Below are 19,026 nucleotides of genomic sequence, written 5' to 3'. Positions count from 1 at the left end.
AAAATGTTTCAGTAAAAAATTACATGCAAATAAAACTTTAATTTTATCCAATTTAATTAAAAAGCAAACATACAGGTACAACCATGATGATCTGTTTTTACAGGATATAAAAATTTAACATGAGTTTTCGATTTAACAGAGCAACATATAATTTCAACAAGATTAACAATTAAATGTTCATGTAACAGAGTTGACAGAAAAATAAACTGACGTTTGGGAAGTACCCGCGAATAATTGCTCAGAGTAGTTTATGAAATTAAGGAATTTTTTTTTTAAAAAAAAAAGTACCTGTGACGTTCAAGTGAGAGCACTTGAAGTTTCCAAAACAGTGTGTTTCAAACATACCGTTTAATGAAACTTATCACTACCTGTATGAGCAGTGAGCATGAGTTCTTCGATTTCTGATTGATTAATTGAGTCATTATCTTTCATCTAACCATTCTTCTAGTCATTGTCTTTCACTTAACCACATAGTTTCATGGATCTGCGGTACTGTTTACTTTAACTTTAACATGAATTTTCATTTCTCCAATGGATGATTTTCTGGAAGCTTTGGGTTCACGTGCTCTTAATTCTCCAAAGTTCTCATGTCTAAACCATGTATACAAAACTGTGGGCAAATCGCGCACGTCTTTGTAAATGCCTTGCCATTTCACAGTTCTTTGTATTAAACTCTGTATTATATCTTTGTATACGAAAAGAAAAATTCTGCTTAGTTTGACGGCATTGTGTAATGGAGCATACGTTTATTATGATAACTCGCTAATGAGTAACAATTCATCCGTAAAGTGATTTTTTTTTTGTTAAAAAAAATAAAGGAAAAACATGAACGGCGTATGGTCCACAAAAATGTCTCGGTAGATCTATGTATCTCTAAAACTCCCTTTGTATACAAATACCTCCTACTCTTCAAGACGTCAAACTATACTTGTACTCTCTCGTTCTTGGGGTGTTGAAGAAAATCTGTGCTGGTTCGGGGGTGGCTATTTTCAGTTCATTCGCCCATATTTTCCTACCTGATGTCTCTCCAGGGAGCTGTAGAATTTAAAATCTAGCCTATGGGTTGCTGAGATATTTTCTAGATTTTTGGTACCCACAACATCCTTAGACATGCCTATATTTAACAGGAATTCGATCGTGGAAACGGAGAGAAACCTCAAAAAAGTTGAACATTCGGAACTTATCTTTGCATTGAGTCTGATTGAACTTCTGGCGATCACATTTCGAGATGAATTTGGAACGCAAGAAATGTTTACGTTTGGTGACACACAGAAAAGCTCTAGATTTCTCGGCAAACCGTGAGCCAACTTTTAAATGCTACAGTGATAGTTGCAAATGTGGAAACAAAATTTTTCGTGATGGTTTAGTTTTTTTTCTGGCACTGCCCACTACAGTTCCCGAGGGTCAATAGGCGGTAAATTCATTCAGAAATCCCTTCTTTGTAGATTAAAGTACTAAACAGGGAAGTCATGCGTCTTTTCAAATACGTTGATGTGAGGTACAGCTCCAGAGAGGGTCAGATACCTGTCTGTTCTGCCTGCATAAGGTGAAAAATATGGTATATCTACTTTTTGAGTCACTGAAAAAAGTTAAAGCCACAAAAACATGCTACAAAATGTTCTAGAAATTTGAATTGACTAATTTTATAAGACAAATACACTTCAAATAATATCTAGGTATCCAGCGGTTTCTAAGAACTGAATAACTTGATGATCAGACGTTTGACTATGAGATTTATGATCACACGCGCATGTTCTATTCCCAGTTCAAAATATAAATTTAAGAATCTTTCTAGTTTTCATAAACTTAGAAGGTGATCAACTGGGAATCAACTTATTCATACATCAAACGTCGATAGAAATGTTAAGTATGATTATTTCTAAAAAAATATGAAATGAGCAGAATATCCAAGGATTGTATTCATAATGGATTAAGTTTACTGAGATAGTTTGATTTTAAAGCAACGAATGAAGGTACACTTCTTTTGTCGACTCTACAAGAAACGAAAAATACTCAAGAAAAGTATACAGGATATTAGGAATTGCAAAACTTTGACAGTCAAGTAATTTACCTAATTAAGCGAAAGGTTCATAAAAATCGATAGGTATCTTGCTCTTATTACGCTATTAATAGGTAGCAACCATTCACATAAGTTTGCAATTTTACAAAAAGCTGGGTAAATTATTTTTATTTGCATTTAGAATTAAACAGAATATAATACACGATTGCAAAGTACATCCTCACGTTTTTCTCGGTTATTTTTTCTTACTTCTTAGTTCTACATGTGTCGCAGGCAATTAGAAAGCGCCGGCAATTGGCAAGCGGTCCACACGTTGTTGTTTCAATAAATCGCAACAATGCGCATCGGCATGATGCAATTTTTAAGGTTTATGGTCTTTAAAAGTAAGAGATCGGCTTGAAGCGCCTTCATTTTTTGTGATACTCTACGCTTTGTCACGATGTTAGTTTAGTTGCCTGTCCGATCTCAACCCAACTAATGTCACGCAGTTCACTACACGCTTTTCTGAGTGTGCTTATTCCTGCCATGTTTTTAAGGATGGAACAGTGTCTATTCACATTATAGGCAACATAATCAACACTCTAATCTTGTTCTTTTCTTTTTGAATTTTATGATTTTTTATATTTATTCACCACCGGCTTGTAAATTGCCGGCGATCGCCAATTGCCTGCGACACATGCATCACTCGTTTCAATCGCAGCTATCAATCATATAATTAAAAAATGAGTGGATGATCAAAAATGAAAACCCGATGAAAAGGCTATGCCTTTTGAGGAGTTAGGACATGCCTAATTGCTACTGCCATATATACACGATAGTAAATCAGGATTAATAAATATATAAGTATCTTTAAGATCATACAATTTCTTTATTTACAGGTAAAATTTAATAAAATCAACGGTTGCACGTTGCACTTCTTTCAAAACAAATCCTATCACAGCGAGTCATTATTATTTCTTATTGTTTATTTTCTTTGTTCGTGTCAATGATTAATTAATAATGCCATTACCATTATCAATACTTTGTTTGATCAAACTGATATTATTTTGATTAGCAAAGAAAAGTTTTGATTCATAAGTCACTTTAGAAACTAATTTTGAAAAAGAGAACAGACAAACAGGAGAGACGAGAAAAAGACAGGGTAAATAAGTTGAGTGCAGAAAAAGAGTAATTAGTTTGTTGAAGGGTTCTTTTCTTTCGAGACAAGTAGAAACAATAGAATTGGAAGTTTTCAGATCTATTTTTTATAATTTTTCCTTTTGCACTTTCATGTTAAACTTATAATGAGCTTTATACTTGATATTGACCAACTTTTTTTCTCATGGCAACGTCCCGTTATAATAAAGCTGCTCATGAGATTATAAGAGCGGGATGTGAGGAGGTATAGCAAAGACTAAAATTTGTGGAAAATCCCAAGAATGGCTCTTAGTGCAGGCAAAAAGGAAAAAGAAATAAAATTGAATTATGAGAGGAATTTGTAAGTTCGATCGAAGCTCTAAAAAGAAATACAAATTTAAAATTCAGGCACTGATACTCCCTAAGCAGCAAATCAAAACAAAAGGCAAATGTCTAATGTATTACATTATGCTCAGAGGTAAATGTTTGGTTAGCTTGAAGAAAAACTTTAAATCAAGGTGTAGATATCGACACCGCAATATGTCGAAAAACTAGGTTGGAGCAAGCTTTGACCACCTGTCGTATTCTTTAGTAATTTTCAAATTCAATTCAATTCAAAGCCACCTTTTAAAATAATCATCAAGACTTATTCCATGGCTGTCATTGTGAAACTGTGTAGTTTATGATTTTTATCAGACAATATGTACTGAATAAAACTTGTGTTGAGCGGATTTTTTCACTTCTAATGCAATTTAATGCCAACTACACGGGATTTGAAACGACGAATGTTCTCTTTGCTTATGTCAGCGATAAGTCTATGTATCAAATTTGTAACGACTGTTTGATGCATGTACCATTCATCGAAATCCTTGCATGAGCGGTTAGGACTTTAAACGATTATGATCTCTGAACGAGGGCAGCTTGAGGACATAAGTCAAATGATAAGTTCAAAATGAAAGAAAGAGCCAAATCCTGGCATGAGGGTATTCGGTAACTTTACGCCTAAAGTTATAGTATTTACCATCTAAAAAATTCATGCCGGATTCAAAGACCATAGTTTTAAAGTTTTGTAACTTGCTCAACAGTTTAAATTATGTCAAACAATAGTTATCACAATAAAGTATTGCTTAAATAATAGTTCTTGTAAATCACCTATTACAAGACTAGAGCACCTTTTCCTAATACCTGGACCCCTCTCTCCTAGAGACATCTTCCTTCCACCCCTGAAAAAAGAGGTGGGTGAGGTAAAAATGTTTGGATCCTTCAATGGGCCTGTTGCATGCAAGAGATACAGCCGTATGAATAGACTTTTTGGAGGTAAAATGACACGAAAATTACGATGGTCACATTGGAAAAGTCTGAAATACACTCCTTCCTGCGCAATTTGGGTTGTTAGGAATGCGTTTTTTCAAATTGCCTGCGTTTGGGGGCAGTTTTCTATCGGAAACAAGTAACGCGGCAACTCGCGGCTATTTCCGGTCAACTAAAACTGACAACATAACCTGAAAATCGGAGATCGTGATTTCGTGAAATGAAATGTAGAAGGATTGCGTAGGATATTTAAAAGTTGATTAATTTAGTTACCGCGTAAAGCGTATATGGACCACTATGAGAGATCACGTTGGGTTTGTAAATAATCTGAAGGAAAAAAGAACAACAACAACAACGACTCGGCATCTTCCGGATATCACCGAGGCCGTCGTTTGCTCGTTTCCGGTGATTAGAAAACTGCCCCCAGGCGCGGGAAATTTGAAAAAGCGCGTTCCTAACAACGCAAATTGCGCAGTAAGGGGTGTATTTCAGACTTTTTTAATGTGACCATCGTAATTTTCGTGTCATTTAACCTCTAAAAAGTCTATTCGCGCGGCTGTATCTCTTGCATGCAACAGGCCCATTGCCTTCATTTTAAGTTAGATTAAACTTATGTAGTTGGCTAACGACAAAAGAACAAGATACGAAAGCGAATATATTCATGGTTAAAACGAAAGTTTTTACTTTCAGTAGTCAGAGATTCAAACTAAAAGGTGATACCCTCTAGAAAAAATAAATTGGTTACGTTTAATTTACATCCTTTCAACAAACAAATAAATTCATGAAATAAAATCGAAACCCCGGGTAGCCTCTAATAGCCAAAGCGCTTCAATGCGTTCGATTCTCGCTCTCGTGAATCTGCGTTTGAAAAAAATCAGACAATATTTACCTCTGTCTTCTCCTATTAAAATAAAAAGGCATTTTTAAAAAATGCACATTACTAAAAATGACATTAAATTTACTTGAAAATGTCAATGATAGGATTTAAAGAAAGCTAGGGCTGAAGGAATTATAACGCAGCTTAGGACATAGTTTATTTTTAAATGAAAAAAGTAAATAAAGATACCCTGCACGGTACTTCACGGTACACTTTAAGAAGATAGAATTAAAGAACTCATCACAAGATTCACAGGTTTGCGCCGCAGGGAAAATAAACAACAAACAACATTTCAACTTGAGAAAAAATCATCTTAGCTTAATCAAATGAGGGGTCAACAACTTGAGGTCCCTAAAATAAACATCCTTAACAATTAAGTAAAAAGGAAACAATCTGGTTTAAAAGTTACAAAGCTGCTCGGCTTTTGTATAAAAAACGAAAAAAAGTGCACTTCGAATGAAAGGATAGGTATTAAAAGGAAAGCATATATAAAAATTTGTAAGTATCAAAGAATATTACAACAAATACCACAAGGGAAAGAAGAAGAATGATGTACTTTAAGATCAGTCTTGTTTTCATGATTGGAAGTATCAGTTTGATCGGGCGCAGCGTCCCCAGGCGGTTTCTCGCCCGACCTGTTCCGGAGGCTGCAACCGCTGTCGTCGCCTAGTTCCAGCAGCTTAGATTTCTCATCGATGGTTGTGACTGTCTCGTCGTCGGATTCGGCACCGATTTTCGGGGTAGCAACCCTTTTCCCGCCCCCTTCGGGGGATCCGTCACGCTCAGGCAATGACGCAGGAAAAGGGTTGCTTTCCGAGTTTTTTTGATCGGTCGCTATTGATTCCTCTTCTAGTTCCTCATCTTCTTCCTCCCAATCGTCATCTTGACTCTGTGGTAACGGCGGTAAGACACCACCATTTTCAGTAAGCCACTTGCTCACCGCTTCCGTGATCTTCCCTGGGGGTGTATTCTGCACCTCCGACACTTTCTCAGCAGCCTCCGCCAGGACCTCGTCGAGGACCTGCGAGGCGACATTCTCCGCGAGTCGCTTCTCGCTCTTCTTGCGTCTGGGCGGTCTCTTGGGCTCGACATCCCGACAGGATGAGAATCTCGATATCCCGACCTCCTCACCGTCGACGGTCTCGCCTATCTCCTCCAGATTGACGAACGTCGCCAGAAACCGCTGCTCGTCGGCGGGAGCAGCGTTGGGCGCTTTCGGCTCCATGGCGCCCTCTTCACAGCCTCCGACCTCTACTCTACTATCGGGCACATCCGGAGCCTTCTCGCTCGGCGAGACTTCATCTTCAGAACCAGCAACATCAACGCAGAATTCTATCTCTATTTTGGGCTCTGCATTATCGACAACTGAGACCTCGCTTAGACAGCACTGACTCTCAGATGGGTGAAACTCAGAAATAGCTTCGATCACATTCTTTTCAGCACCTGTTTCTACCTCCGATTTGACATCGGTGTCTTTACCGTTGAGCTCGCAATCCGGGCGAGGACTTTTTTCCTTGCTCTGTTTCGACTCGGACTCTTTGTTTACATCGACGATTTGCTTCTCGGGGGTGATGCTCTCTTTGGACTTCCTCTCCTGGCCCTTCTTCAGCTTCTTGCTGGTCTTCGACGTTGGGGTCGACGTTCGCTCGCTGGTCTCAGCGCTGGCATTCTCAACCTCAGGCTCTTCCGAATGGTTATTCTTGGATTGTTTCGAGCCGGGCGCTTGCTGAATTTTCGATTTGGATTTAGATTTGGATTTCTTCGAGTTCTTTGGGCTGGGCGCTTGGGCGGATTTCCCCTTGCTCTGCTTATTGGAGCCCTTCTCTACTTTCGGATTGGACGTCTGGTCGTCGGCGGGCGGCGCGCTCTCACACGCGCGAATACTGTTGCTCTCGACGACGCTCAGATTGGCTTTGGCTAATATCTTAGAATTACAACTAACACTGGAGGCTTCCTGCTTTGAGCATATATTAACATCACAATTCTCCTTATTGTCGTTGACCGCGTCGAGGACAGCGAGCGTGGCGCCCTCCGACGTGGCTCCGCCGCTGGGGTCGGGCGTCTCCACACTTTGAGCGGTCGAAATGCTACTCGTCACGTCTTCGACAGGAACATGGGGGTGGGTGGCGCAGACATCGGCGCTGGGGGGCGCTGGTGGTGGGCTGGGGGTTTGGGTCTCGGGGGCGGGGGCGGGGTCCTGGGCGGGGGCCTCGGGGTCGTCGGGGTGGGGCGACGGGGAGCCGAGCTTGTCGAAGCCGCTGACGAGCTCCGAGGACGGGTACGGTGGGAGGCTGTTGACGGGGGTGGAGCCGCCGCTGTTGTGCGTGTTGACGCCCGAGTCGGAGGCGGTCTTCGAGTCGTTGGTCAGCTCGACGCTGGCGCCCGACTGGTAGCAGTGGTCCTCGCAACTAGATTCCGAGCCGCCGTCCGCAATCTGAAATACAACACACACGATTAGATCATTTACCAAAGGGCATTCAATGTCATGCATGGAACCATTGGCGGATCCAGCAAATTGGCAACATCGCTTTTCCTCCATTCAGAATACAGAATAACAAAACAAATAGAGGAGAATAGAATGACAGACAAAATCACTGGAATCTCTGTGAAACTCATTCTGAGTGGGAAATCGTGCTTGCACGAAAGATCCAGGCCCAACCAAGGCAAAATTTAGGGGCCCGATCTTGTTTATACAAAAAAAACTGCATTTTCGTGAATCAATTTTAAGTATATGTTCGAAGTAATTAGTTGCATTCATTTATGTGTCGATCATTTCATAATCATACAAATATCTGGACATGCAAATAAATTAAGCAATTAAGGAATATCAATTGTCCGACAGAGCAATTTCAAAGTGATAAACAGCAAAATATCCCCCCCCCCCCAAAAAAAAAAAAATGAGAAGAAAAGAAGAAGAAAAAGAGGTTAAGTCAAGGCTCCGCACGCCAAACGTCTAGGTTAGACGTTTGCTGAATTTTTCTGCTTTCATTCTCGAGCAATCGTGACGCCTGAGAGTGATACCACTATTCGGCCACGGGGGAGCGCGGTTTGCCTACACGGAAAACTGAAGGCGAACTGACAGTGAGGTACAGTCACTGCTTCGCAAGCCACGCGCTGTGAATTATTCCTGCTTTTCTCCTTGAGCAATCGTGACATCTGAGAGTGATACCGCTATCTGGTCACATGGGAGCTCGCGTTCCCTCAATTTAAAACGCAGGGCTAACTGACAAGAGCTAAAGTCAGATCTACGACGTTCCTCAAGATTTTCCCTGATAATTCTCGATTTTTTAGGTCTTTAGATGCCTTGATAACTCTCGTTTAAGTTTACATCTAAGAGTTGAAGATGTGTAAAACTGATCAAGAAGGCTCCCGGACTCTTATCTTCCCGAGGATATTCTCTATCCTTCACCCCCCCCCCCCCCCGTAAAGTACACTTCCTCATTGAGACATAAAACTGTCAAAATTGTGATTATTGTTCTTCTTCACGAAAAGCACCTTGTGTTGTAACGAGACTTTCAACCCAAAATGGGTGTCACACTGTAAAGTAAGTTACCACGATTTTTTTTTTCTTTTTAACAACAAACCCTCCTTGATTAATGCTCCTCAGACACTTTTTGCTGAAATGCTGATTTTATTATCAATTGTCACTGGAACTAATCAATTTTAATTCTTCATTTTACTTTAGGATTTGAAAATGTTTCTTTGCCCCCCCCCCCCCCCCCCACCCACCGAGAGTATGAGTTTAATTAAATAGCATTTTTGTGAATAAAATGAAGTAATGCTCATCATAAATATTTATGAAGCATTCTACAATAATAGCATGTGATAGATAAGAGTGCTTTAGGGTGTAAATTTGCAATTTGGAACCGCTGCTCGAGGATCACATGACTAAATTCCTAGGAACGCTCGTTTTTTTAGGGACGTTTATCTCTTAGTGCACGGATTTTTACTGCCCATATTACTGAATAGAGTGAGAAATTTACCACTTCTTAAATAAATACTACCTCTCCTCAGCAAAAGGGAAAAGACAACATTGTGAGAGTGCTTCAGTTGACAGGTTTTACTTTTCTTTTAGCTGCTTTAAAGTAGGGTCAAAACGGCTTCTATCCTTGGAAATATCCTTGGACATTTTTCCGGGAGTTTTGAATCTTGCTAGAATCCGTATGGTTATTAATTCTAGTAACAAATAGACTATAATTATAAAGAATATAACTTCTTACCCCTTCTCGCCTCCTGCGTTTCCTCAACTGCTTGCGGCGCTTGAAGCTCGTCTCCGGATGACATGCAGCATCAACGAATTGTGTCTGCCCAGTCACATCTGAAACATCACAGCAAAATATATTATCATCAATATTATAATATTATCAAAGACCGATCTGGAGCCAAAAAGATCAATTTTTTTGTTTTTACTACTGACCGCCGCGCCGTGTAGTACTCTCACGACACTGGTTCAGAATTTGAAGACATAATTTACATCGAGTAATAATGCTTTAAGTGATTTGGAACGAATCGCCTGTAAGGCTCAATATCAGAATCGGCGAGCTAATTTCAGCTCCATTCCTTCGCGAATAATTAAAGGCTCATTCCTATTTAACCCTAAAAAGCCCATTTTTCTCTCTTTTTTTCTCTCACTACTTCAAATACCACACAAGTGGTAATCCTTGTGGTGGTAATACAAGTGGTTATATCAACGGTGAAACTACCAGACCACGTATCTCATTTGCGGCGTTAGAAAATATCCACTTTCATTTTATCTTTGTGAAGGAGAACAAATCAATATCATTCCTTGAGGTTTTCATGGAGTTTCCTTTGCGCAGAGAAGAAAATTCACGGAAGATTTCAAGAATTGACGTTGGGTGGTTTACTTAAAAATCGAGTATGACAAGAAGTCTGGACCGTCGGAAACGGAGAAACGTGGCCTGGTAGTTTTGCCATCGATATGCTGACTTCAAAGCATTTCGACACTGAAACTATACCAGATCACGTATCTCGATTTGCGATGTTGCAGACTTCCTGCCATACTTTAATTTTTAAATAGGAAGCTACTCAACGTCAATTCTTGAAAACTTCCGTGAATTTTCCCCCTCGTACGATGAAAACTCTGAGGAAATTTCGAAAAATGATATTGAATTTTTCTCCTTTAAACACCGCAAACGAGGGACGTGGTCTGGTGGTTTCACCGTCACTTTGTCGTATCGTCTTAGGACTCTGTGCATATCATCACATGTGACCTTCTCAAATTGTTGCAGCAGGTGCATAAAAAGACTCAGCAAGTCCTACAATGTCAGGATTGCGAGGAGTTAAAAATACCCGAAGCCTTTGCATCCAGCGCGATTTCCGCTACAGAATAGTGCGAAACATTCCCGACGCGCGGTTAGTTTTGGCAACCAGAAAACGAAAAAAGGAGCCGTCCGCTTACTTCGACACTTCGCGAGCGATGCCCGGCAAGCCGATCCAGAAATTTTTGACGAGGTCGGGGGGTACAAGTGGAGAAGAGGGAAGGGTAAACGGAGCTTCGTATTTTGAATTAGGCGCCAAAAATAACTCGACTACCTTCGAGAACATGACGAGAAAAAAAGTTACCCGAGAGACTAGGAGAAGAAAGAACACTGTAAGTACCGCTGCATGACATTTACGTGCCCTTACATTGTTGGCATCGGAATGGACGCGTCGGTCACGGCGAGTCGCGGCGAGAAAAAGGAGGAAACTCCGGAGAAAAGAATAGAAAATCCGGTGTTCCTTCGGCGGTATCTGCCCTCTGCCACCTTCCCCGCTGCCAACGTGGTGAGAGAGTCAGGACAAATTAAAAATACTTTTTGATTTATGTTCCGGGGCCTTTAAAGAGGCGGCTCCGCGCGGGGAGCCTGTCGAGCGAAATTGTTCATGTTCATGAGACGTGCGTGAATACGCTCTTGTATGCGTCATAAATGTCACGGCGCTCGTGAAACCGCGTAAACGGGCGTCTTTGAGGCGCTGGAATCGTTAATAATTCGCCGGGCCTGACTTTCGATTTCACACGCATCGCCGGAATGGTAACAGTACAATAGACCCGAAAATAGATGGATTTTTGGCAATACGTAAAGGAAAAATTAAAATTGTCAACGATAAGCTGACAGTGATATCACAAAAATATCCCTCCATTGGGATTGTCATGCATATTGATCGCAAGTGAACAATATCGCTATCTGCAAACTGACGATTTTGCAGGACGAGGAGAAAAATTCGCCATTTTTGTAATATTGAGGTTAGATCTGCAGTTTTTTCATACTTTACAGCGTCATTACAGCACTCTCCTACAGAGTTAAAAACTAGCAATCATTAGCTTGCGTATTTTATAATGTAGAATGATGCGATGTCGCTAACTCATTTATGCGAAAATTGTCAGTCAGGCGGAATTGTTCCTAAGTAGTGACGAGGCGTGAATGATCGATTATCGATATCTCCCCATTTGAAGCTATGGTAAAGAATCGATTATTAAGATGTTCATCGCGAACACCCCGTCTATGGATCCTTTTGCATAGGTTCTATTGGCAGACCCATAGATCGCACCGATAGATCGCAAAGCATACCACGCCGCCACGCCACTATTCCTTAGCCCTCAATATTCACCTCTGCAGACTAGAATTATTATTTGACATCTTCGCATGCAATTTCGAAAGAATATTTTTGAAAAGGCACTCAATTCAGAGGACACTGTGTGCAATGATGATGATCAGTCACCTTCAAAAAATTGAAATTTGACAAGAAAGCATTAACGTTGCAAATCGAGATACTATGTTTCGTAATTTCTCTTTGTCGAGAGAAAGGGGTGCTCTATTAGCGTGGTGAAGGGGTGAGGTTTCCTGAACGAAAGTATTTAGCATTAATGGACTGTTTATGCCAAACGGAACTATGTGCATTAAGACATGAGCCCTGAGGCCTATAAGAATATAAACATAACAGGTCTCACGTCACGATGCAAATAGTTCCGCTCGGCAGAAATATATCCAAATGGTAACCTCCAGAGGTCAGTTGTGGACGAAAACCTACTTGAAAATCCGAAGGAAAATCATGCTTCAATCACCAATATCAATACATTTTCAGTTGAAGTACAAAAGGTTACCTGATGAGACAATCGCACTATCCTTCCCGCGAAAAAAACAAAAACAAAACAAAGGGCGAGCTTAAAACCAAAACGAAGTCATTTCCACTCGCGAAGATCGAGGTCACTTTCGAAGCGCGGGAAAAGGGTTGAAAAGGTTGAGCTCGGGCTCCGCACTCGTCGAATGCCTAAAAAAGGTGGACCCATCGAAAGTGAAGCGCGAACTAGTGCAAGCAAATAGGGGCGATGCAATTGGTCGGCCGCTAAGTGCATGAATTGGGTTGGTACTTGGGTGCGAAAATTGGCACTAAAACGCTACGACTCACCCGCGGGCCCATCTTCCGATCGAGGCCAGCCGCGGGCCAATCAGTGGGACGCCATACCTCGAGCTAATTAGCAGTGCGATTGTGTTCACCCTATGTCCGATTGTTCGCACTCGAACCGCGCGAGCGCGAGCGCCGCTACGAGCGTTAACCGGACGGATTTCACCGAAATCAGTCTAACTGCACTGCCGAGCTAAGGAAAAAGTCGTATGAAACTTCAGGCGTTGGCAAATTTTCATTAATAAAACACGAATTTCCTGGTAAACATATGAATATTTTTCTTCCACACTGAAAAAAAAACTCCGGCCGTGGGAGCCGCAATTACGGGCTATATAGAGATACCGTCCGTTCCGGGCTCAAAGGCCGAAAATTCCGGCTGCTGGAGCCGTAGCTACGGCCTCTGAACCCGGAGCAATCGAAGTTACGGCTTCAGCAGCCGGAATTTCCGGCCTCTGAGCCCGGAACGGACGGTATCTCTATATAGCCCGTAATTTCGGCTCCCACGGCCGGAGTTTTTTTTTCATTGCAATTTTTCAAATAAAGTTGTTTGCAATTTCACCTAAAGTTCCTGAAAATTTCAAGGGAAAATGCTTTTAACTTTCCTTAAAAATAAATAGTTTATTGAAGGAAATTTGGCAACTCTTGAATGTTCATATGGTGTTTTTCCTTAGCACGGCAGTACATTACTGAAAAAATTTACCAAAGAAAAACATCGTGGGAGCATTCGAATGTTGCCAGATTACCTCTCGGAAAGTACGTATTTTTGAAAAAGCCATGAATATTTTTCCTTGACATTTTCAGACTATTCAGATCAAATTTCGATCAAAAGTCTCTATGATAGCGTGAATTTGACACGTGGTGTCGCCTTTTGGCTGTCAATTTGTAGAATAAAAGGCAAATAAACCATAGGGTGGAAAAATTCATATACATAAGATGTGCAGTGTTCAACCATAAGTAACCAATGGATGCTTTGAAGATCCAGGAGACTCTTCATCAATTTGTTTGGCAGCGTTATCTATGAGACAACACGACGATTTGAACTTAGGTCATCTTAATGAATTCATTTTCGCCCGAGCAATCGCGAGGAGAACGGCTAAACTATATTTTGTAATAAGGAACCGATACTTCTGACTCATTTTAGACACAAAATGTGAGCCGTAAAATTTTCCTATGCAGGAAGGTGCTTCAATGGATAACTCAGAAATATAGTAGTTCTTTATTGCAAAGTTGAGTTTAACTTATCTTTGGTTCCCTTCAATGGTTAAATGCTGCTCTCTTAGCAATAAATAGAAAGAGACAATCTGACAACACTCAATAAATAATCATTTTCCGACCGAAGTGATTTTTTATGTTGATTAACAAAAGAATAATACGCTACAAATAATTCAAATGAAAATGATGACATAAAGAATGGTCCCGATGAGAAGGAACTTGGAATTCTTCCAAACCACCATCAACGAGCCGAAGTCCAATTTTTTCACTCATAAGTTGCTGTCTAAAATGTTCTCCAAATCTCAACGAATTTATTATCGTCAACATTCTATGCTTTCATTTTTATCCTGAGTAGCATTCTGAGTCAACATGCCTATTCCGCCCCGATGATTGGTCCGGGTTTCCCTCTACCCACTAATCACAGGCGCACAGTGGAATGAGCTGATAGAAGAGGTCGGACATGAGATTTTTGGATAGAATTTCAAATTTTGATGTTCATCGCGTCACAAATTCAATTTCAAGGGGAGATTCTGGGAGAAAGTTTCACCAAAAAAAAAACCAATGAAACCGCGCTGAAACCTCTCTGTTTTATATTTCCGTAAATATAAGCTTTTAAAGTTTCCAGATCGATTTCGTCCGACTTCTCTTATTGACTAATTCCATTGTGAGGCGGGTCCGAGCCGGGCGTGAACTTGAAGGGGCCGCGAAAATGTGAAATTCAATATGAGGGAGCGAGGGAGGCACTGGGATGATCAAACTCTAATTAGGATTCCTCTGAAATGTTATTCTAATTCACGATAAATCGATCCCGATTGAGAATTGGCCATCTGACAAGGCGCGATGTCGAAAACGGTGCTCTCAAGACGGTGTTATTTCAAGCGCATCGACGCCTTGCCACTTAGGCACAGAAAGGCGCGTTTTTTCCCATTCAAAGTGCCCTATAGTGCTCCATAGCAACGAAGGCATCTGAAGTGTAGAAACTTTTTATCTCGGTAAGTATAAAATTTATGAAAGAACATGGTGATCATTCCGGTGTTATTTCACCAGGGTGAGGAGAGTGTGATGTGGTGGTGTCTACAAAAATATGAGAGGCCAAAAAAGAGAAGCTAAAATTCGAAAAAAAAAAAAAAAAGTTATGGGGAAAAATCCAACACAAATTTAAGAATAAATTCAAAAGCGCCCGTTTTAGCCCTTTTTGTGTTGTGCGTCCTTCTTGCAAGTGATTTTTTTATCCCCTCATCGGGTTCCTAAAGTGGAAGTCATCAGCGTCGTATATGAATAAGGTTAAAATACGTTTTACTATTTCTTCGCCCTATTTTTTCAAGGGAAAATTTTCCGAACAACATATGCAAATTTCTCAATGCTCGCCATTTGCGCATATATATTCGCGGAAGATGAAAACACTGAAAAAATTGGAATAGGTATCAAGAAAATGGTTTTGAATATACCTGCCTAAATGAATATATAGCACATTATTTAGCCGGAAAGTACATAAAAACCGATGGTGTGGTGTATTTTGTGGTACATAGATTGATCTACTATTTATACATACATACGAGTCGCTGTTATAGCGCTCTTTGGCGCTTTGCGACACCTAATCGCCACAAAGCTCCTAATAAATCTACGCTAAATCTAATAAATCTAATCGCTATAAATCTACTATTTATACCTATGGGAAATGATCGATAGACAGGGTGTTCGCAACAAACACCTTAATACTCGATTCTTCACCACAGCCTCAAGAAGGGAGATATCGATAATCGATCATTCATGTCCCGCTATAGTGATTAGAACCAATAGAAGAAGAGGCATGCGCCAAAAGGTCAGTGTTTCGCGAAAAGGGATTGACTTTCACGGCATGTAGAGAAAAAGTTTTAAAAACATTCTCTCGAGTAAATTCTTTGATGAAATTCTTTGATGTTCAATCTTTCCCAATGTCTCAATCATAAAAAAAACTGACAGTTTTAATGACGACTGTAATTTTCTCCGGATTTCTCGAAAGTTTTAAGTCTCGAGATCTCTCTTCCTGCTTTTCGACGTGGCGACATGGCGAGGCGATGGAGGGTCAAGGAAAGCGACAGAAACCTGGCCTGGCACAATGCGATGGATGTTGGCTGAACTATAAATACAATTGCTAGCAATAGTCTTTTTGTGCGAGAGCTGAAGACAAATTTGGATGCGACGGAGATCCTTCGTTTTTTCAGCATGACTCACTTCAATTACCGCTTTGAGCTTACTTAAAATTAGAGTTTTTAGGGAGCTCTATATTTATGTGTGTTGCAGGCTGATAGTCGAATCAGGCATTTTATCAAATTCCTAGGCAGATTGTAAAATTTTGAAAGTTAACAAAGTTTCCTTTGTTTTAAAATTGGATTTCGAATTTTCAATATTCTGAAAGTTAGGTTTGACGAAACTACGAACTATCCTTGTATTTTCCTTTCAAAATACTCCTCATATAATTTTAACCGTAAAAATTGCGAAACCTCTGTACCTACTTGAAAAAATGATGCATCTTTTGGAATGGATGCTTAGTTCTGGGTTAAAAATTATTACGGCAACCATACACTAATGCAATTTTTTAAGAATAATGTCTATCCATGAAAAAAATTATTATTTTGTTCAAAATATGCAGGAAAGTCAGGATTTCTTCCTGAGTAACAGTGTTTGACACTTTGCCTAGGCATTTGACAAAATGTCTGATTTGATTATTTGTCTGCGACAGATGCATTGTTTTCAAAATTAAATACATAGAATTATTGAAAGCATGCAGGATGTTGGTTTTTCTATCTTAAAATTACATTTATGTCACTGTCCACTGTCCAGCGTAAAAAGAACTTTAGTCCGTAAAAACTTAAAAGTTAATACGAGCCTACAGAAGTGTATACACGCAAGAGGAGGGTTCTACGAATAAAACTATTTCGAGAGTGCTTTACGATGAAAACTTTCTTTTCCCCCTTTTTTGCGCGCTGAACTTATTTCAACAAATTAATTATGAATGTTATTCATTAGAAAAAGAACAAGCTTCAGTTTTGTCCACCTATACGAAATTGAAATGCATTATTTTTTATGAAAATAAGGGGCACTAGACTTTTGAGAGAGGTGTTCCCTGCATAAATGCTAAAGTTTTACTGTGTCCCCAATTAACGCTTGAGGACAAAAATTTAAGACAGAAAAGCGATGTGCGTAATCTGTGGTTGCGTATACAGCGTACCCCCTTCATGTAAAGTGGACTTCATATTTTACAAACAAGAACACCACAATAATTTCGGCTTCGCCAAGATTGCATAACATCTGAGTTTACAATAAATTGACTAGAAGCAAATAAATAGATAAAGTTTACCAATTTGAAAAGCATTCTCTTTCTCTTCATTTTGGAAGGATTAAAAACCGTTGAAATTTTCATGTGTCTCCCAGACGTTGATGGAAAGTGCAAAATCCTCGTAGCATTTCATGCTTGTCTCCCTCTAGTAATGTATTTCAGTATGAACTCAAGAGGACCACGTTTAACAGAAAATAAACAAGCCACATCAGCTATTGCTATAAATTTAACTGGTCACTTTTAATTTTTTACGAGAGAAGGTTTGTGCGGATGCCTTTGAAACTTTTAAGGAATTTGCTTCGTACTATGGCGGAACTTCACTGAAATTTGCACAAAAACCCGCACAATCTTTTACATCCATAGAATTAAATTGCCCAATTTTTGGCGATAGCCAATGTGGCTTGGTTCCTTTCTGTTTAACGCGGTCCAAGTTATGATCTCCTTCCAGTAATGTCCAATTCTCCTCTCCTGAAATCTTCGGGCAGAAATATGTACCAGTCACTTATGAACAATTTTTAGCGTGTTCATAATGTTCTGCATGAACTTATGATGAGGAAACGTGTCTTGCGATGCTTTAATTCTGTCTGTGTTTGTTGGTCCATTGTGCCAACCACCTCCAGCGCGCCGACCCCTCATCCGTCATCAAGACGGCGAGAACGGGATCCCTCGTTAAACGCTACTCAAAGAGCAAGAACGACATCACCGACGACGCCATTGATGGTGCGCGCGACTGCATTCATGTAATTATTACAGTGTCAGTACAAGCCAATTAAACAAGGCAATTCACCGCGGTGGCCAGCCAAAGGGACCGTCGAAAATTTTCGCGAGTGACGGATCATTTTTAAACTCTGGATTTTACGCTCGTTCGTGTTATGACGCAACAGTCGAACAGAAGGAGCAACGTTGCCGAACTTCGCTGAAAATCACCACTCGCTCCGATAAGTGTAATGGAGATGTTGCATGTATGAGGAATTTGCGGTTTGACTGTTGATTCCCGAGTAAAAGTTCGCGAGAAACACGGTGGTGCTACTGGTTTTCTCTGAGATAATCTCCCAAGCTCAAAAAAAGCTCTCAAGTTGAGGCCAAAATGGAGGGGATATCCCACGCTATCCTGAGAGTCCACCTCTACATCAAGACAAACTCTCCATGCAAAGATAGGGAGCAAATACAATGACAGGGCTGCCTCTTTATTTGGAGACTCCACAACTGAAAACACGGCAAACTTGCTAATGCATTTGCTTCCCTACCTTTGCATGGAGAGTTTGTCTTGATGTAGAGGTGGACTCTCAGGATAGCGTGGTATATCCCCTCCGCATTTTGGCCTCAAATTGAGAGCTTTTCTTGAGCTTGGGAGTTAATTTCAGAGAAAACCAGTGGCACCATCGTGTTTCTCGCGAACTTTTACTTAGGAATCAACAGTCAAATCGCAAATTCCTCACACATGCAACATCTCCATTCAACGCAAACGGTGCATATTTTACTGCACCATCCGGCAACCTACAATGGGATCATCGGCTTGCGAAGAAATCATAGAGCAACAATCGCATAAGTTTATGAGGGTTTCACAGCTGTTATGCGGTTTTTTCTTGGCGAGACAGATTTGCTGCCCATTCAAGTTTCAAAGATACTGGATGGCGGCCAAACAGCCGTGAACGTCTCGCGGGCCGTATGATAAATCCGGGAAACGCGCTGCGGTCTGGACGAATGGACAGGTGCTGATAATTACCTATTTAGGTCGAATAATTAGACGTATAACTACGAAAAGGA

At 40.4% G+C, this 19,026-nt stretch overlaps 1 protein-coding gene across 3 annotated transcripts in view; it reads right to left on the bottom strand.

Moving 5' to 3' along the window:
• Positions 1-19: 19 nt before the first annotated feature.
• LOC109042152 (uncharacterized) overlaps positions 20-19,026 on the bottom strand; it is a 179,480-nt gene continuing 160,473 nt past the window's right edge. For all 3 annotated transcript variants that reach the window (XM_019058734.2, XM_072300287.1, XM_019058735.2), the window contains 2 exons: positions 9,545-9,642; positions 20-7,758 (listed from right to left, as the gene is read on the bottom strand). In XM_019058734.2, coding sequence (XP_018914279.2) covers positions 5,830-7,758; positions 9,545-9,642 — 2,027 coding nt within the window. In that variant the 3' untranslated portion in view covers positions 20-5,829. The remainder of the gene's footprint in view (positions 7,759-9,544; positions 9,643-19,026) is intronic.

Source organism: Bemisia tabaci, chromosome 5, assembly GCF_918797505.1.
Source record: "Bemisia tabaci chromosome 5, PGI_BMITA_v3".
Classification (NCBI taxonomy): Eukaryota; Metazoa; Arthropoda; class Insecta; order Hemiptera; family Aleyrodidae; genus Bemisia; species Bemisia tabaci.
The sequence above is the reverse complement of the archived record's forward strand: the minus strand, read 5'-3'. Positions and strand labels throughout refer to the sequence as shown.